The sequence below is a fragment of the Acomys minous genome (assembly GCF_964271855.1).
Source record: "Acomys minous genome assembly, chromosome: 16".
In the NCBI taxonomy this organism is placed as follows: domain Eukaryota; kingdom Metazoa; phylum Chordata; class Mammalia; order Rodentia; family Muridae; genus Acomys; species Acomys minous.
In genome coordinates, this window is record NC_140498.1 from 88,893,166 (window position 1) to 88,914,430 (window position 21,265).

The following is a 21,265-nucleotide window of genomic DNA, read 5'->3' on the forward strand; positions in this document are numbered from 1 at the left end:
AAACAAAACAACAACAACAACAAAAATACTAATCCATAAGTTATCTGCATGGAGTACCCCTCAATGCATCTGATCTAAAAATAACTCAGAAGAAGACATCTCAGAAAACACCAGGCCAAGATAGTATCTACTTTAGGATAGAACCCACATTTAGGTGGCACATGCCTGTAATCCCAGCACCTGGGGAGGCAGAGGCGGGTGGATCTCTGTGAGTTTGAGGCCAGTCTAGTCTACAAAGTGAGTCCAGGACAGCCAAGGCTACACAAAAACCCTGCCTCAAAAAACAGACAAAAAAAAATCAACACTTTTAGACCAGTGTGTGTTATGGTTTGATTATGAAATGTCACCCACAGGTTTGTTTTGAGCACTTGGCTTCTGATGGGCTTACTATCCTGAGATGGGGCTGGGCTAGCTGGAAGAAATGGGTCACTGGGCGGGCCTTAGGAGATTGTACAGGTCGCTCAGGGTTCTCCCCTCTCTCTTCTATGTCCACCAAGAATGGAAGGAAATGTCTCCTCCATCCCAGACTCCCAACGCTGTGCTATTCTGCTCCAGCGTGTGGGGCCACACAAGCATGGCCCTTCTAGAAGCCTGGACGGAAACCAACCTCTTCCTCCTTTAATTTGTTTCTGTCAGGCAACCAGGAAACAGGTAGGATTCCTGAAGGTCCTTGATCCTAATGCTCACATAAATTCGGTTTTAAGTCTTTGCACCCCACGGTTCTAGTCCTATGGATAATATATTCCTGCTCCACCTTGTTCTGGAGTGGGGGGCCTGAAGTACCTCTGAGGGTCACCAGGACAGACCTGACAGCAGGCAAAAGCCATCCGCAAGCCCCCCTCCCCCCACCCCGTTCCTTCTTCCCAACAACCAGTCCCTCTATTCAGTCAACAAAACCCAGAAACAAACAAGCAAGGGGAAAAAAAAAAGCTATTCATGTCTGGTGTACTCTTTTAAGCACATGGTATTTATTAGGCATTAATGGGCACACAAATGTAAGAAACGAGTACTTGATTCTCACCCACCCCCCTTTAGCGACATTAAAAAAAAAAAAGACAAAATCGCATAGGACACGTGCAAACACTCACTCGCTCACAGGCTCCCACATCCTCAGCCACACAGATTACCCTGTTCTGTTTATTAGGGTCAGTTTTAAAAGGAAGGAAGGAAGGAAGGAAGAAAGGAAGGAAGGAAGAAAGGAAGGAAGGAAGGAAGGAAGGAAGGAAACACAAAACTTTTTTTTAAAAAATCAATGAAAGAAGGCATGAGAGAGAGAGAGAGAGAGAGAGAGAGAGAGAGAGAGAGAGAGAGAAGAGAGAGAGAGAGAGGAGAAAACACAAACACAGTTTTGAGTACCAATAAAATTAAAAGGTTTTGGTCAGCCCCCAGGCTGGGTTTCATGTTACTACTTAATTAGAATTCCTATTTATAAATAAATAGTACCAGTAAAATATTACATCTGAGAAACCCTACAATAATGTAGTACTTACATACTTTTTTTTTTTCAAACACTGTTTTTCTGCTTTTGATGAGTGTGGTTTTGTGTCCCAGGTGATTGGCGCTGGGGGGCATTTCTTGGCGGCAAGGCACTGGTAACCTGGCTTCCTGTCCTGCAGCACCTAGAGCTGTTTTGCTCCGCATCCCGGTTCCTTCAGGGTCACAAAGGTCTGAGCCAGCCTGGGGCTGACATCATTGTTCTTGTCAATCACAAAGTATATTTATTTTCACTTTCTTTTTCTCCCCTACAACTTGTAAGCGGGGAGCGTGCACCTCCCCCCCCCCCTTGCTCTGTATCACAGTTCTGTTCCCCTGTGTCACCCAGGGCGCTTTCAGTTTGTTGAAGCAAGATTTCTGGCTGAGGAGCAATGGGCCGCTGCCCCGTCTGCCGCTGGAGAGACCCGGAGCTGGGGAGAAATGGTGCTGAGGATGTGGGATGTCATGCGGAGCCCGACATCCTAACTCCATCCGCTCAGTAGAAGGCAGCTTTGAATGCCATGATACTGGGGGAAGGCAGAACAAAACCAAAAGGGGGGGGGGGAAGCAAACTCCAATCCAAAAACTAGCAGATACTCTGGGACCTTCGTAGACATCTCACATGACGGAGGTAGGTACTTTCGTTTGAGGAGGGTGGCGGATGTACATTTTAGCTCATTTATTGGAGAGAAGCTCTGGAAGCACATGTTGTGAGGCCTATTTGTCTCTGCTCTCCCTCCATTTAAGGGACTGGGTCCCGGTAAGAAAATTCAAAGGAAAAAAATATATTATTATTTATTATATAACAAAGTCAACTTTAACACTGAGACACAGAATGTCTCTCACCGTGCACCGGGGTCAAACACTCAATGAGGCAATATGTTCAAGAACCCAAAAGAAACAATCGGGGAACACGTCTAAGGGTTGTGAGTGTGCCTGGTTGATGACAGTGGAGAGATCATGCAGGGTAGAACTCATCTTTCTTTCTTTCTTTCTTTCTTTTTCTTTTTTCTGTTTGTTTTGTAGGTTTTGAGTCAAAACGACAAGAGTCCACGATTTTTGGAATGGCAGCTTCAGGCCACTGATCTGATCAGTGGCTATGGGAGCCTCAGGTACAGAGGTGAGGACAGATGATGTGAGTTTCTCATCTATGGCGTGCTCATCGCTACTGTGCCCCATCTCTCTCCTCTCCTGCCTCTCTCCCGCCCTGCCCCCTCTGGCAAACGTCTGCCTTTAGCTGTTCTCGCTCCATTCTGGCACCATACCGACGCCATGTACTGAGTGATACTGGTGTGGGGACAGGGTCCTGGGCACGCCGTGAGAGTACAGGAACTCTGGGGGCTGGAGGCCACCTGGAGACTGGAGGCCAGTCTGAGGCCCGCATTGCCTGACCACAGGCTGGTGGGCCACTGAGGTCTGGTGCTGGAACATCCCTTCGCCAAGCTGAGGAGAACCATGGTTGGCCATGCCAGCCAGCCGAGGGACCAGTGGCCCCGAGGTGAAATGAGCTGAGAAGTGCTGATAGGGTAGGCGGTCCATGGGCTGCACTGTGGTAACCGTGCAGCTGCTGTAGGAAGGCATGCTGGGCCATGTGTTACAGCTGATGTCCTCCAGGCTGGGCACCGGCTCGCTGGGTGGTGCGGAGCTGGCATACATACAGGCCTGCCGCTGGGCCGATTCTGTCCTGTACGAGGTACTCAGGCCTTGCTGCTGGGGGTAGCCTGAGCGGTAGAAAGCATCCTCTTCACTAGGGGATGTCTCCATGTATGGCTTTTTATAGGGGTGCTCTGTGCTGGAACATTCTTCATCTGCAAAGATAGGAAAGGAATTAGTCACCCTCACACCACAGCTAAGGCCAGAGACAGTCACTGGGGTCTGATACTAGAGGCTCCAACCTTCACTCTGATAAAAAAACAAAGCAAAACAAAACAAAGTATAATGGTCACACCCTTGGGCTATGAGTTCTAAGCCAAAATCTTGACCTTGAACTTTCTCCGTCGGTAAAATGTGACAAAGTGCTTTGTAGGAGCATTGAGAATTAAATGGAAAAATATATCCACTAACCAATTAATTCAGGGTTTGTTCCAGAAAATATTCCATAAAACACATTATCATCATCACTGTCACCATTATTACCATCATCACCATCACCACCATCATCAATGTTATAACACCACTATCATTACCATCACCACCACCACCACCATCATCATGGTCATCACCACCATTATCATTACCATGGTCACCATCACCATCACCACCACTATCAACAGCTTCTAGCTCTAAAGTTTCTATCTAGCTGAGGAGGACCTTGAACTTCTCACCTCATGCTTCCCCAGGATTACAACCACTAGCCACCGTACTTGGTTTTATATGGTTCTGGGAATTGAACTCAGGACTTTTGCATATTCTAGGCAAGCACTCTACCAACTGCGCTACATCCCTGCCTTATTACTAATGATAGCAATTAACAGTAGTATCATTGTTTCACCCATCATGTGCATTACCTCATCCACCCATCTGGCATACACACAGCAGCAATTGAAATGACAGTAGTACCAGCAACAACAGTATAAACAAACACACACAGTGCTGATGATGCCTGGCTGTGTTCTAACTACTTCCCCGCAAGGCGACCCACTCAACCCTCATAGCAACTGCGTGAGGTGGGTTAGTTCCATTTTATACATGAGAGAAAAGGAGAACAGAGACGTTAAGGAGCTGGCCCAAGGGCTCACATGGTGGCTGACGATGGTGGATCTGTGGCTGGTGTGATCCAGCTGTCTCACGATGAAGTATCTGCTCATCAATGTCATAATACGTGAATCAGACACCAAATATCCATGGATTGGATGGGCAGATGAGTGGTGGACTGGTGGATGGATGGTAGATAGATGAATGAGCAGATGGATGGCAGGTGGGTGGATAAATGTGTGGACAGATGCATGAATGGATGAGTGGGTGGATGAACAGCTGGGTGGATGGATGGATGGATGGATGGATAGATGCATGGATGGATGCATGGATGGATGGATGGATGGATGGATGGATGCATGGATGGATGCATGGATGGATGCATGGATGGATGGATGGATGGATGGATGGATGGATAGATGCATGGATGGATGCATGGATGGATGCATGGATGGATGGATGGATGGATGCATGGATGGATGCATGGATGGATGCATGGATGGATGGATGGATGGATGGATGGATGGATGGATGGATGCATGGATGCATGGATGGATGCATGGATGGATGAGTGGGTGGGTAAACAGCTGGCTGGCTGGATGGATGCATGGATGGATGCATGGATGGATGGATGCATGGATGGATGAGTGGGTGGGTGAACGCTGGATGGGCAGATGAATTCTGGACGGGTAGTTGGATTCTGGCTGGGTAATGAGTGAGTGAATGACTAGATGAGAGATGAAATTATGGATAGCTATATGGATGTGTAGATAAATGGTTGTTGACTGGGTGAATGATGCATGGACAGGTGGCAGGATAACTGATGGACAGATGGATGGGTAGGTGGGTGGAATTTGAAACAAATCCCCTTCACCAGTTGCTGAGTTGATACCCTGTGTTCCTGATTCCTGTGAATTGGATAAGGCCCCTCCTCTGTGCGCTAGTTAGTCTGAGTACAGCGTAGCGGAGATAACTTCATTCCTAGAAGAGTCTCCCTTAGGTACCCTTGGGAGCTAACCAGTGTGCTGGGGAAGAGTTATTTCCTAGAAGAATTTCCTGAAATAGGATGTTTTGAAAACTTTTTGCACACACAGTTTCCCACAACTTATGGGGTGTGGCAGCAAAAACTTCCTAAGACCCAGCACCCAAGCTAAGAGCCCTGGACTCGTTTGGATAGGAATCAGATTTTTCCATGAGTGTGTTGCCTGTGACAAATCCACCACTTTTGATGCAGGTTAGTGGTGTGGACCTCATTCTATGATAAGAGTAAATTAAGGAGAGGTTTGGTCATTAAAATTAAGGACTATACATGAGTAAATGCTTTACTGAATACCTATGATGTGACCCCACTCCATCATATGGTAACCCATCAAAGCGCCTGCCCATGCTCCCATTTCTCAGAAGCAGGAAGTGAACCTCAGAGATGTGACAAGGACAAGAATGAAAGTGGAAGCTGACTTCCTGAGCCTATGATGCTAGCTTTCCAATGGCTCATTTCACTCACTTGGCTACCCAGTTGGTATTTCCTGAGTTCTGCTGAGTGCCAGGCAGTGTGCTGTGTGCTTTGTACAGAGCTGTGAGCCAGGTAGATGTATGTTTTTCCCAGCCCCACTCCATCCAATACAGGGCAGTGAGTGAAGAAAACTATCTCTTCCATCATTCAGAGAAAGTAATGGAATATGAAACTTTGAGTAAGCACTCACACACCAGCGACGCCTTTGGGCTGGTTTATAAAACAGCCCCTCAACTGGATAGATGACTGTATATATGGCTTCTGCCACACAACGCCGTGGGTAACCATGGTACCCAGGTGACACCAGTGGGCAGCTCAGAAGCCTCCCCACAGTGTGGGTTGTGCCTTCCAAACAGCAAGCATGCTTATTTTTAGCTAGACATTCTGCAATACATCTGGGAACCATAGCGTGCTCAAATATTCGCACGCATGCGTGCTTGCGCACACACACACACACACACACACACACACACACACACACACACACACACACACCACTCCCCCAAAGAAAACTGCGGTCACTCTTGCAGGTGTCCTGTGTACACAATGCCAGCCACACAGATGTTTGAAGACATCCAGATGTTTTGCAGTGTTTACTCCCCCACCGCCCCCCTTCATCTAGCTGGTTTTTCTTTTTTTCTTTTGGACTCTTGAGATCGCCAACCTTAGCTCATTTCAATGCCTGTCACCTCATCTCTTGATTCCTTCCTTCTAATCATCCCACCAAATCTTAAACCCAAAGATCTCAGTGCTGCTGGGTTCACAGCTTTGGACTTTTTATTATTATTATTATTATTAACGAGGGCGTTCCCCCTTTCAATAACAGAAAGTACAGCTGCAGGGTACCCTTGGCAAGAGAAAAAAAAAGGCAAAAAGAAATCATTTTCTAAGTTTCTGATCCCTTCCAGATTCATTACAAGTTTAAACAGGGGGCGGGGTGGGGAGGAATAATAAGAAAAAGGTCGGAACACAGTTTAGAAAATCATAAAATTAGACATTCCAGTCTGTAATACCCAAAAAGATGTGGTGCAGAATGCTCAGGAAAAACTCTAAACTGATGAAAGCTGGACCTGAGAGTCCTCAAATTCCGCCCCCCCCCCCCCGGGCTTCATCACACTAAAGAGATTCTATCACAGGGTCTAGGCTTTGGGTCAGGCATGGTCAACGCACTGAGTGGGAGCTATGAGCTTTGAGCTTGTCTGAGGGAAGGCCTGGGTTTATTCTTTTAATTGTCTGGGTCTAGTTTACCTTCCCTTGTTGTGCAAAGAGCCATAGCCAGGGGTCAGGTGTTCTAATGAGACTAGCCAGAGAGTTGCTGGTCCTGCTTCAGAACGGGTGTAGCAGACGTGGCCAGTGACACTTACTTGCAACTCTGATGAACCAAGCTACGTATCTTGAGTAACAGGGAAGTTCTTCCTGAGCCTAACCACCCAATCACAGTATAGCACTGTAGGAAACCCTGCTCCCTTGGAGTTTTCTTGAAGTATGCTGTTCGATTTGTTTTGATTTTTAACTCTGGATACAACCATTTTAGGGATGATGACCTCAGAATACTAACTTTAAGGCACAGCATCACAGCCCTGATGCTTCTGGTCCAAGCAGGCATGGATGAAGGCCTGAACTGCTTCAAGCTCAATCCTTGGCTGTACACAGACACAATCTCCAAACTCCTCGTTAGGTTTAATTAGGGAAATGCCAAGTGCTGTCTACTGTCTGCCTGCCTTGCTCAGTGAGTCAGTGCAGCACTTTGAAATCTCTTCACATCTTATCTCTCTGCATAACCCACGTCTACTTCCTTTCTCTAATTTTCTCTCTTAGCCGACTAGGCAGATGGCTCTCTGAAGGTCATCCAATGCTCAGAGGTATTTGGGTGGATTCCAGAGCTGGAAGCTTCCCAGAGCCACTTTTCAAGTCACTGATCCCATTGAGCAAATATGGTCACAGTTCCCAAGTGGGTCATCTCCTTTGCCGGCTGAGTTCATGCAGGGAAATGTTATGGCGTCACCACAGACAGAGACTCTGGAACCCAGAGTATGAAACTCTTCAGCTAAAGGGATGTTCCAGGAGTCAGGAGATGCCTGCAATCCAGACCTTCTGAGTCACAGAACAGTGGTTGACAGGTGGCCCTGGAGTTTCTGCTATTAACGTTAAGTCAACCGGCTCAGCCAACATGGAGAGCTGTAACACTTGACACAGATGGATAGATAGATTGGAGGATAAAATGGCATATGGATAGATAAGTGGGTGAGTAGGTAGACAAATGGATGGATGGATAGATAGATAAATGGGTGAGTGTGTGACAGAAGGGTGGATGGGGGTTGGGTGGAATGAATAGGATGGTGGGTGGGTGGGTGGATGGACAAATGGATGGGTAAGTGAGTGAGAGGATGGATGAATAAATAGATTGGTACATGAGTGGATGGATGGGTGGTTGGATGGAGAGATAAATGAATGGATGATAGCTTCTGAACATAATATGCTCCAAACTCTCAGGACTCCGGGTTTAAATGGAGACACTGAAATGGTACCATGGGAAGACCTCAAGTAAAAATGAAAACACACCAGCTCAGACCCCATGACCACCATGAGTCTATCCACTCCCCCCATGAGGATATGTGATTCATAAGAGCAGGTCTCCCTCCCACTTGCTCTCTACCTCCGGGGCCCGCTGTGTGCTGTGTACTAAGTGCTCAACAAGTAAGCACTTGATGACTTCACTGCAGCTCTGCCACTCCTCACTCAGCAGTCATATAACCTTAGGATCTGATGTCAGTGTGCAGTACACCATTTGCCCCCCCCCCCCCAGGGATGAGGATTGGTTATTTCTCCAGCGAAGGCTGCTCTGAACAATTCAGTCAAGGGGAAGACCCTGAAGTTGCTTTTTAAAAAGCACAGCTTCAAGTTGGTGCAGCTGGTAAAGGCACCTGCTGACAAGCCAGGCAACCTGAGTTCGATCCCTGAAGCCCTCACATACCACACAGTGTGTGGAAGGCTGGAACCAACTCCCGAAATCTGTCCTCTGCACTCTACACGCTTACCATGGCATATGTGCACCCACACACCTACATCTACACATGCGTGCACACAAAATCAATGCGTGTGGAGTATGTAAAACACACCTCAGAGCATGGGAAATGCACCCCGTGGGTCCCCTGCCCTCCCGTCTCTATCACCGACTTCCCTTTGATAGCCAGTTCTGTAAATGTTTTTTGCTGCATTTTTATTTAGGTCAGTTTGGTTGTTAATGAAAGGAAGGTGAGAGAGTCAGGGCACTGGGAAGAAAGAAAGACAAGTGCTCTCTCAGGTCCTCTGTTCCTGGATTTGATTCAGTGGTGTTGATTAAAAAAAAAAAAAAGCCTGCCCAGGTTTTTTGACTCCATCCAGTGGGAGAGATAGGCTGGAGACAGCCCATGTTCCAAACGCGGGGAGGAGGCCGCTGGCCTGCTGGGCCCTTTGACATTGCATGGGGCCTGGCTCCTGGGCTGGCTGGAAGGCAGACAGACAATGAGGGGAAGTCTGATAGTGGGGGCCAGGCTGGGGCCAAGGGGGGGGGAAGCCACCCACGGAGTTATCACTCCTAGGGAGTCCCAAACTGGAAGGAAGCCTCCCTGATCCCTTATCTCCTCACACCGTGGGGGAATGATGATGAATTGCCTGCTGACCCCATTGGTTTCCCTGTCACCCATGCTCCCTTTGGAGCTGGGAGTGTGGAAGAAGGTGGTGAGGAGGACAGAGGCTTCTGGGAAGACAAGAGGATTTCTTCAGAGTACATAACCACGCCCACCCCCACCCCCACTCCCGTACTCCAACCAGTGACTTCACTGGGGACCTCTGGCCAGGCCACACACTAGCTAGGGGACTTTGGGCGACATTTCTGTCTGAGCTCTAGCATCCCAACCTGAGGGAACAGAGGGGACATGTTTTCACATTCTTATTTCCAGCTAGTCCCAAAGTCCTGGTTCATTTCTCCAGCCCTGAGCCACCGTGGTAGGCCTCACAACCTACAGTCACCTCTCAACAGGTGTCTGGTGTCATTCCTGTCCCTTCCTATCACAGCAAAGTGACACTGCTAAACACAACTAGCCGTGACACTTGCAGGCTGCTGACCCCCTGATGGCCTCCCACTGGTGTTCAGATAACACTTGGGGTTGTAATGGAAATGGCTTAGCAGTCTCCAGCTGGCCCTGCCTTTCTCTCCAGTCTTCACTCCTCGCCCTTTGCCCTTTGCTCTGGGCACCTACATCTTAACCCTTCCCCAGAAAGGATAGACACCCACCCTCTTTTGTATCCTTTCCTAGCTGCCTCCAACTTTCCCTGATTCCACATCTAGTCTGTTCTTCCAGTTTGATATTTGTTAGCAATTTGCAGCGCTCTCTCTCTCTCTCTCTCTCTCTCTCTCTCTCTGTGTGTGTGTGTGTGTGTGTGTGTGTGTGTGTGCCTGTTTGCAGGTACACATGAGCCTTGTACATGGAAGTCAGGGGAAAGCCTAGGTTGTTACTCCTCAGGTACCATCCATCTCTGTTTTAAAGACAGGGTCTCTCATGAACTTGAAATTTGCTGGCTGGCTAGGCTAGACTGGCTGAGCAGCAAACCCCATCACCTGAGGTCGTAAGTGGGTGTTGACACACCTGGCTCTTTTAATACATAGGTTCAAGGGAGTCAGGCTCAGAGCCTCATCCTGTAAGGAGGACATTTGCTAACTGAGCCCTCACTCCAGGGCCCAGTGCAATTTTAATTAAATAATCCTATGATCGCTTACACAATACTCAGCCTGCTTGGGGACAGTGTGCTGCTTAGGACAACGCGTCCTCTGTAGAGGAGAGGAAAGGGGTCACGGATGTTATGGGGGCGGGGGTTAGCCATGCCAGCAGGCAGACCGGGCATTTCTCATCTATTCCCTCATCTCATCTCATCATCAACATAACAGGTAGGATTTCCCGTTATCCTTGATTCGTATTAGAGGTACTCAAAAGCCAGAAAGGTAAAGGAATTTCCCAGGGTCACCCAGCTGCAAACTGCCAGCGGGTGTAACCCTTTCTGTAACAGGTAGACCCCTTCTCCTGCCCTGATACGTTAGTTCTAAGTTCCTCTAAGGCGCTGGAAGGTCACAGAACCAAAAAGGTAGCCGACTCACGTGGCATTTGCAGCCTTCTCACCACATCCATACAGAGGGCGTGGCTGAGGACGTACGGAGGGCGTGGCTAAGGACGCTGCTGCGACTATTGACCCTAAACGGGCTTTGATTCTTTTCAACTTCTTTCTAGCCTCTTTTTTTTTCTTTTGTTCTGGCATTAATTTAATCGACAGAGCTCCCTAATGCGAACCTGCTGAGCTCTTTATGGCCGTGTATGACCCGTCTCCACCGCAATCTCCCTTAGGAGATGACATTTTCAGAGTGTAGTTGCCGACAACATAGGCGAAATGTGAGTGCGGTGCTAAGAGACACAGGGTATAGAACGTGCAAAGCCGGCTTTTAGCTTCAAATTCCACCTTCACGAACCACTGGCCAAACAGATGTGGTGGTGTATGCCTGCAACCTCTGTACTTGAGAGCTGAGGCAGACTGCTGGGAGTTCGAAGCCAGCCTGGACTACACAGTGAGTTTCAGACCAGCCTGGGCTACATAGAAAGTCTGAAGCCAACCTGAGGTAAATGGTAAGACCTTGTCTTAGAAGAAAAAAACAACAAAAAAAAAACATAAGCCCTTTTCTACGGCTCAGCTTATCACCTGTAAGGAGAGTTCCTCATACCTACATTGGGAGAAAACTTACTCAGAGACCAAGCTAAGCTAGACCTCTTTTATCTATCACACTAGGCAGGATATCTGAACAGGAATTCCTCCTTGGATATTCTTTCCTTCCCTGAGAATTGAGGGAACACGCACACTTGCCGCATCTGGTATCCAGCCCGCCCTGCGGCGGATGTGTGGGGAGCCGGGCTGGGGGTGTTGGGGTGACATTGTTCAGGCCTTGGAGATCCAAGAAGTTAGAATGGGTTTTGGTCCATCTGGAAGTCAGGCATCATTCCCAGGCGAGGACCAACGCCAACATGTCTCCTTCCAAAGGCAAGCATGGGGCGGTCTGGACTAGTCAGTCCAGCTCCTGAGAATTCTACTACAGCAGCTTTGCCGGCAGTGCCTGCTGGTGAATGGCTTAACTAAAAGGTCCAGAAACAGGTCACTGGACTCCTGAAGGCTCCGAACCGGTACTGATGGAGTAGGGGCAGAGGCCAGACTATGACTTAGGTGTTTGAGGACAAAACAGTTGTCACTGCCTGAGCCCACCCTGGAGACACTCACAGCATACGCATGAGCCTTTACCTTCACACCAAGCCCCCAAGACCCTTTCCACCATAAGCCTTGAAGTATGGTCTCATTTAAGACAGAAGGAGGAGACAGAAGCTATGTCACACACACACACACACACACACACACACACACACACACACACAAGCTCCCAACTCCCAGAGGTGAGCTGCACCCCCGGTGTCTGACCCTGAAGAATGTGGGGTGAAAGTTATCTCCACCCTGTGTGTGACTCACAGCTGCTGTCTCTTCACATCTTCCAGGACTCGGTATCCATGGCGACTGTACGCCACCTGTTTGGGATAGCTGCAGCCTGCTGGGTGCAGCCAGTGCTCTGGGACACCTGTCCCCATTTACAAAGTGAGAAACCCACACAGGGTAAACACTCAGGAGGCTGAGACAGGAAGATTGCAAATTCTGGGGGCAACCTGGGCTACAGAGTGAGGCTTGCGTCAAAACACATAGAAACAAATGTCCAGATAAACTAAATTCTACCACACTACACGTGTTAACTATGGCGGTTCTGGCTCCCAAAGGGGGTTGACAGAAGTCTCTTTTCTTGACACAAGCTCAGACAATTTAGGGAAAAGTCATCAATTTCTCATTTGATAAAAGAATGTGTGCTGTATGTATGGTATGTGTGTGTTATACATGTGGAATGTGTATGACATGTGTGCCTCTGTATGTGTGTATATGTGTGGTATGTGTGCATGTATGTATGCATGTGTATATATCCTTGTATGTATGTATGTATGTGTTTGTGTTGGTGTGTTATATGTGTGTATGTATTATATATGTATGCATGTGACATACATTCATGCTTAATAAATGAATAAAGTAAGTTTGGACATTTTATATCTTCTCCAAGGAAAGGCTGAACTAAGAGATATACTAAATGATCCTCTTACTTTACCCGCATGGTTTGACTTTCCTATCACCTCTATATTTCTGTATTATTTACTTTTAAAAAAAACATAAATGAATGAATGTCACTGTGCACACCACCTAAACGAGGAATGCAGTAAGGGAGAAGGCACTGGCAGGCCTGCCACACTTACCTTTCCTCTTGGTGCAGTGGTAAATCTGGCTGTGCTCCTGGGGCAGTGGGTATGGGTTAGGCGGGGGCAGCAGGTCCTGGGAGGGGCCAGAGACACCGTTCTCACACTGGTACTGGGACCCTAAATTGGACGAGGTGGATAGAGCTCGGGTCTCACTGCTGAAGGGACTGTGGTTGGAGGCCACTTTGTGCCTCACTGTGCTCCTGGGGACCACGGGATACTCTTTACTGGAAGTAAGAAGACAGAAAAGTTATGTCCACCGGTGCTCTGATGTAGCCCTCCCTCCCCCCAATCTTTGCTGAGGCACGTGTCAACGAGTCCACCAAAAAAGTCAATAAATGAGAAACTAAGGGGTCTTTGATAATCAAGTTGGCCCAGTGACTCCTGGCATCCCATGCCATGAATTGTATGTCCAGACACCCACTTCTCACATTGTGTACATCAGGCTCGTAGGTCTAAAGACAGCCCTGTTATAGACAGAAAAGCCCTCTCTGCCATCAGGGCACTCAGAACCTTTTCAGCTCATCTACATATCTTTGAACCATCCAATTCCAAAGCTGGATGTTTATTTTTTACTTTCTGAAAAGGCTGCACATATCTTAGCCCAAGTAGAACAGACCACCCTGGATAGTCATGTGCAGCCTTAGGTCATTCTAACGCAGCCGGGTTCCTGATTGTAATGTCTAATTCCTTTTAAGTTGCTATCTTTGTCCCACTGCAGCATCTAAGTGCTCTGTGGCTTGGTTTTTCCCCATTTGTAAGTTGAGGAAAATCAACACACCTAGGTCATGGGCAGGCCCAATGGCTCAGTAGGTATAGAACTTGCTACACAAGCATAGAGACCAGAGTTCAATCCCTAGAATCCACATAAAAGTGAAAGGAGAGAGCCGTCTCCACACAGCAGGGCTCTGACCTGCGCACGCATGCGATGGCATGTGCACGCTCCAAATACATATCACAAGCACATATGCATGGATACACACGCATGCACACATGTACACATGCGTGCACACACATACTTTATATAATAATAATTAAAAGAAGAAGTCCTCAGGGGCTGGAGAGATGGCTTAGTAGTTAACTTTGGTTCCTCAGCACCTATATCACAACCAACAGTAATTCCAGCTCCAGGAGAAAGCTGACACCCTCTTGTGCAGTTTGTAGGTATCTGCACTCATGTGCACATAATCCCCCTCACACACACACATACATATAATTTCAATTTTTACATATGTATATATATATGTACACACACACACACACACACACACACACACACACACACGAGACTATAAGTGAAAGTGACCCACTTAAAAAAGTTCCCAGTTAAAAGAGTTGTTGAGAGAAGGAATGAGGAGATTGTCACAGCAAGTGCCAATCACTGTTGCTATTGTTTTAAGTGGAGTTAAGAGAGAAAGGAGGAGAAGATGGGAGGATAAAGAAGATGGAAATCACAGAAGGAGATGAGGCAGAACCAAATACAAGTCCCCCCCTTGCATCACTCACACACCCTGCTGAGCCTTGGCATCCACAGTGCGCATTCCTGCTCAGCATCCTTCCAGGTTCTTAGAATCTGGCCCCTCCCAAGCTTAGGATGTAAGTCAGTTGGTAGAGGGCTTGTGTGGTGTGGCCTGCATTTGATCCCCAGCACCAAATAAACCTGGCATGGAGGACCACATCTATAATCCCAACACATGGGAGGCAGAGGCAGGAGGATCAGGTGTCAAAAATAATAACGGTAACAACAATGACAATTTGATAACAATTTCAACATGATTTGTCTCCTTTCTAGAGTATGTGTTTTATGAACCTAATCACAATATTCTGAGAAACAGCCCTCTGGCACTAGATAGGCTTGCCCAAGGCATGTGTGGATCAGAAAATCCCAAATGTTAAAGGTTTTGTTTTGCTTTGTTTACCGTGATCTAAAATCAAATATTTCTTCAGGCATTTTTAATCCAAATAGGTTTGGTCTCAGTATGAGCAATCACATGTGTGAGAGTATGTGCTTGGGGTACTGACTCAGCTCTTCTCACACAACTAAAATAAATGTTTACTTGTGGAAATTAAGGTGTGCACCTGGGACTGGCATGCGTGAGGCCCTTGGTTCCATTCATAGCACCATGATAGGTAGGTAGGTAGATAGATAGATAGATGATAGATAGATGGATAGACAGACAGACAGACAGACAGACAGACAGACAGACAGACAGAAATTCAGCTCAGTAGCTGTAGGTTCAATTCTAGTACCACAACTTGTGGATTGGTTCGTTAATAACAGGCTAGGGATGTAGCTCAGTGGTAGAGTATTTACACGAGACATAAAAGGTCCTGAGTTTTAATACCAGAACTGCAAAAAGCATTAGAAATAAAATAAAATGCAAAGCTCACACTATACAAATCCCATATGCACTAAGGGTTCTGGAGAATGCCGCAGGCATGAACCCATGGCGTCTTTCCCATGATGCTGTGATGAGGTTAGGGTTGTTGTGCCCATTTTACAGATTAGGAATCTGAAGCCCAGAAGATGAGACAACTTGTCCAAGGTCCGAGGACTGGTTAAAAGAGAGCAACCAGAAAGAATTCTGGCCCACCCATTCCCAAAACATTTCATTCAATGTCTAAAACAGAGGCCTGGGAGGAGGTCTCCTTCTATAACACCTTCTCTACTCTCTAATCCTGCCTCTGTCTGTTATGAGGAAACATATCATGGTGGCCAGGCGAGGGATATGCAGGGGCGGCCAAGTTTCCATGACAGTATACACCTACGCTCATGACACCCAGGAGTCTCTTGGTCATGCCTCCTCTGGGGGGGGGGGGGCGCTGTGCCATCTTGGATGCCACAAGACCACAAGTTAGCCAGGAGGCTAACCAGAATGGCATTAGCTTGAGAGCTCTGGCTTTGTGGTTCAAACCATGTAATGGAAAAAAAACCAAGAAGAATAAAAGAAAAGGCATAATAATAAAACACTACCAAAGCCATCAAATCTCACCGGTAATTCAGCTTGGGTCTGCTGAGGTCAAGTGCTGGGCTGTCAGCACTCCAGGAGGAAGGGAGAAATTGTTTGGGGTTTTATATATTTAACAGGGATGGTTATTTTTTTTAATTAAAGAAAATAAGCCTCCAAAAATATTGGCTGAGGGAATTTACAAGGGAGCGTACCAATGTGCTCTGTGGAATTCTCCCATCTACCCTTGCCAAACTGCAGAATTACTCACCCTGAGAAAGGCCAAACCCAGTTTTATAAACACTTCCAGAAGGGGAAAAGTGATACTATCCCCAATAACCACGTGTCCCTCACAACTTGTTCCCCTCTAAGGAGCCTCAAACAGCATCCCCAGCGTGTATCAAGAACATCTCGTCTGGTGCCTAAGATTCTGTGTCCTGAGGCCATCTGACAGGTGCTGGGCTGTGGGCAAGAGAAGGCAGTGTGCCTCCTCCACCCAGTGAGACAAGAGAGACACAGGGAAGGAAATGTCTGAAGTAAACCACAGCAGGATGGTCCCACGGAGCTCCTCAGTGGACCAATCAAAGGATCCATCAGTCAGAGAAAATGTTAGCATCACTGTGGTGCCTGGGATGGGAAGGTGAGTTGCTTTCATCTGCAGCTTTAAAATATCCATGAAGAAGCCAGAGCATCGCAGATTTAGAGTGAAGGTTGAAAAGGTCACTCTCTCTCTCCCTCCCTCTCTCTCTCTCTCTCTCTCTCTCTCTCTCTCTCTCTCTCTTTGTGTGTGTGTGTGTGTGTGTGTGTGTGTGTACACGCGTGCGTGCACAGTAGCCACAGAGGGCAGGTTTTCACCATGGTTACCATCACTATGACCACGACCATCATCAGTACCACAACCATCACTATCTCCACCATCACCGTCAGCATCACCACCTTCACAGTCGCAGCAGCAGCAGCACTACCATCACCACCATCAGCACCACCACAATCAGTAGTGCTCTGTAAGTGCCTCCTCATCCTTCTTCCAGCCTCCTCTTTAATGTCCCCCCCTCATTTGAGTCTAGATCATTCCTCATTTCATGCACATACTTAAAAGTTACTATAAAGATAAGAAATTTCGAGTTCAGAGAGGCTCAGCTTACGATAGCCAACAGTGAGTTTCCTTCAAGGTCCATTCTATTCCTAACCGCTCTCAGGGAGAAGCTCCACACACACACACACCCCAGCAGTGTAGCGAGCACCCCTTCCTACAAAGCAGGCTGATGAGGACAGAGCAGGGGACTGGCTACCGTAGGGCAGAGCTGAGGTCACACTTGTAAGTCCCACTCGTTCATGGCCCCCTGCAGCTCCTCCCACCCACCAGTCCCACCACCCCTTCACCCCACCAACCAACTCTGACCAGAGGCACCAGACACAAGCCAGATCTTGAGTTCCTCAGCTCTCCTTGGCTGCCATAACCCACAGACCAGACCCTCCCTGACTAAGGCTTCCTGACATTCTGTTCCCTTGGAGCGGGCGTAGTGAATGACGCCATTGTCACTGGGTCTGGGTTGTAAAACGTTACAAGGGAATATTGAAACCCGAGGGCCAAACTGCACCATCAGCCTGCCGCCAGCTAATGAACCGGTGTTCCACGGGCGGGCGCGGCAGCGGATTGAATCGGCCTTTTCACGAAGGCAGGTGGCAGGGGAGCTGGCGTGGCGGGGGGGCCTTTGTTCAGTTCTGTTTTCTCTAGGAGATGCTTTACCCAGTTTCTGGCAGCATTTTTAAACAACCAACGTGGGGTGAGAGCTGTAAAAGCCCTGTTCTTGTGGGGTAAATTCCTCTACGTGCTCCCCACTTTCATCTGAGACCCCCCCCAAATAAAATGAGCTGGACAAAGACAGCTCCTAGGGAGCTTTCCTGTCTTGTTCGCCTTCTAATCCACTGGGGAAAGTTATTTTGATCTGACACGTGTGGGCACCCCCCGGAACGAGGAGGGCACGCCCCAGGTGGCATACACCCCAACTCAGTGCAGATAACGAATCCATCTGTTTCTCAGCTTTCATGGCAGAAGGGCAGGGGGCCATCTCACTAGGGGAAACAGGCACAAATACTTTATGTAAATTTCCTACTAGGGCTGTGTGGTTGAGAGGAATTGAGACCCTCTCAAGGACTTCTCCCCACTGTGGTAACGGCCATTGCTTTGCAGCTCTGGGGCCCTAGAGAGAGTAACAGTGGGAGCTGGCTTCTGGCTCTGATGCTGGCCTGCCTGTGTGTGGGTGCTCAGTACTCAAGCACCCAGCCACAAACGTGATGACTGGCTGGCTGGATTTTCCTTTGCTTGGTGCCTCAGTCTCTGCCTGGAAAATGGGATCATAATGGCAGCTGCCTCTGGGGGTTGTGAGATGGTAAATGGATGGGGTGGCTTATCGCGTGAGGGGACATATAGCTCAGTAGAGGACATAGTGGGGGTGGGGTGGGGGGTAGGCTAGGCTGTCCTCAAACTCAATATATAGCCAAAGATGACTTTCAGCTTTTGCTTTTGTCTTTGTTTTAATGTGTATGAGTGTTTCACATGGATGCATAGAGAGAGAGAGAGAGAGAGAGAGAGAGAGAGAGAGAGAGAGAGAGAGAGAGAGTGTGTGTGTGTGTGTGTGTGTGTGTGTGTGTGTGTGTCTGGTCTCCATGGAGGCCAGAAAAGAGCATTGGATCCCCTTAGGAACTGAGTTATATATAGGTTTAAGCCACTATGTGGGTGCTGGGGAATTAAATCCAGGTCCTCTGAAAGAGCAGCAAGTGCTCTTAATCGCTGACCCATCATCTCTCCAGCCCCATCTCATTTTTTAAATTTATATTTTAAAAATTAGATTTATTTATTTTATTTTATGTGCATGAGAGTTCTTCTTGCATGTGTGTCTGTGCACCACATGTGCTCCTGGTGTCCAAGAATTTCAGAAGAGGGCACTGGATCCCCTGGAACTGGAGTTACAGTTGTGAGCCGATATGTAGGTGTTAGGAAATAAACTCTGGAAGAGCAGCCAGTGCTCTTAGGTGCTAAGCCATCCTCTCCAGCCCACCGTCATCTTCTGATCCTCCTTCCTCTACTTCCAAGTACTGGGATGATAGGCATGCCCACCAAAATGGATATGGTAGTTCCGAGGATGAAGCCAGTGCTTTGTGAATGCCAAACTACTATCCTACCCACTGAGCTACACTCTCAGTCTCATTGATTTTTGAGGGAGTGGTTTAAGGATCTCACTATGTAACGAAGCCGGTCGAACTCCCGTCTCAACCTTCTGAGTGCTAGAAGGACAAGGGAGCATCACTCTATCCTGCGCAACACACTCTGAACCAGGACTTGGCGCCTAGATCTGAACTGCCTCCCCATCTCAAAAATCAAGTACTTCAGGATTGTCAGTTTTCTAGGGAGATGTGTGTACTTGAACCCACTACCTGAGGTGGGGTCTGAAATTCTGAGACAGCTCCGAATCATAGCAGAGCCTGGGCCTCCCTCCCCCCCACAGGATGACTTCCTTTGTCTCCTTTTGTCCCTCTGTCTTGTTTCTTCCATTTACAGGAAAGGAAGATGAAGGCATACCCTGCAGGACATCTGGTAGTCTCAGGGAAGAAGGTCCAGCATGGAAGTGGGGCTGAAATGTGGGAGAACCTTGGTGAGCTCAGGCTACCCCTTAAGCAGGCTTCCCTAGTGTCTACAACACTGCACGACACAAAGAAAGGCTTACAGTTAATTCTTAGTGGGCACCCACTTGCTGAACAAGCCTGATGGTGGTAATTTGGATTCCTAGCATCTTCATATGTGTGTGTGTGGTGTCCCACCTGTAGTCCCAGTGTGAAGGAGGCAGACACAGGGGATCCCAAGGGCAAACTGAATGCCTAGACATGTGAGTCAACGAGCTCTGAGTTCAAGCAAGGGACTCCACCCACATCAATACATAAGGTCGAGAGTGATGAAGGAAGATACCTGATATTAACCTTGAGCCTATACACACACACACAGAGAGAGAGAGAGAGAGAGAGAGAGAGAGAGAGAGAGAGAGAGAGAGAAGAGGAGAGGAGAGAGAGAGAGAAAGAGAGGGAGGGAGAGAGAGTATGTGTGTGTTAGATATACTAATAAGAGGAATAAGGGGATTTTCTGGTATGTTATAGATTATGACAGGAGTTTAGATTTCACAATTATGTACATTTGTCAAGAAGTGAAAGGTAAACTTACAATGTGTACATCTCACTCAGGTAATCTAAAATCGGAAGAAGAGCCGTGAACAAAAATTGAATCTTAGTCGATGATGCACACACTGAAGGGTTTGGGGTGAAATGGTTCATTTCTGTGATTTAGATTAAGTTTCATCTGTTAAAGCAAGGATGATGGATGGATGGACTGGATGAGTAAATGGTTGTGCGTATAGACCAGAGAGATGGCCTGGAAGAATGGATGGACAGACAGATGAATAAGTGTGTGATAGAGCAGACATATAAGCAGAAGATTTGCTCTAATCTTTCTGGTTTTTGCATTTGTTAAGTGTTTAATGATAAAACATTGGTCAAGGCTTATGGGTAGCTTTCCTGCTTAGCCAGAACTGGGCATAAAATAGAGAAAGAGTCTCAGTCTTCAGAAAACAGCGTTTCTTATCTACCCATCTGCTCAAGGTCAAGGAATCAAGCAGGGGTCACCAATGAATCCCTCCCTTGGTCATTTGAAAGAACTTATCCCAAGGAAGCTTTTGTTCCATCCCAGAGCCACAGACTGTCAGGGAGATGTGGAAGCCTGCTTTCTAATATGCTCCCTTGTAAGTATCATAAATACTGCTGAAGAAACAGATGAGAGAAACATACAAAGATGATGATGATGATGATGATGATGATGATGGAGGAGGAGGAGGAGGAGGAGGAGGAGAAGAAGAAGAAGAAGAAGAAGAAGAAGAAGAAGAAGAAGAAGAAGAAGAAGAGGGAGGAGCCTGGGAGAATAGCTTAATAGTAAGGCACATGCTTAGCAAGATCAAAGTACTAACATCAACCACCAGCACCCCCCCACCAAATAATTAGCTAAATAAAAATATAAATTGCATGAAGGATCTGAGCAGAGATTTCTCCCAAGAAGGAACACGAATGGTCAAGAGATCAACGAGGAAAGAGTCAACTACCCTTTCTGGGGGGCTGCAAGGCAATCTCACCAGGAGCTGTCACTTCACACCTGATAGAATGGTCACTCTCGAAATGACATGAGGTAACAGGTGTTGGCGAGGAGGTGGAGAAAAGGGAACCCTTTCCACCGC

General features: G+C 47.5%; 1 protein-coding gene across 8 annotated transcripts in view; it reads right to left on the reverse strand.

The window, feature by feature from the left end:
* Positions 1-954: 954 nt before the first annotated feature.
* TBX5 (T-box transcription factor 5) overlaps positions 955-21,265 on the reverse strand; it is an 86,589-nt gene continuing 66,278 nt past the window's right edge. For all 8 annotated transcript variants that reach the window (XM_084761699.1, XM_084761697.1, XM_084761695.1 and 5 more), the window contains 2 exons: positions 13,042-13,268; positions 955-3,281 (listed from right to left, as the gene is read on the reverse strand). In XM_084761699.1, the coding sequence (XP_084617825.1) occupies positions 2,707-3,281; positions 13,042-13,268 (802 nt within the window). In that variant the 3' untranslated portion in view covers positions 955-2,706. The remainder of the gene's footprint in view (positions 3,282-13,041; positions 13,269-21,265) is intronic.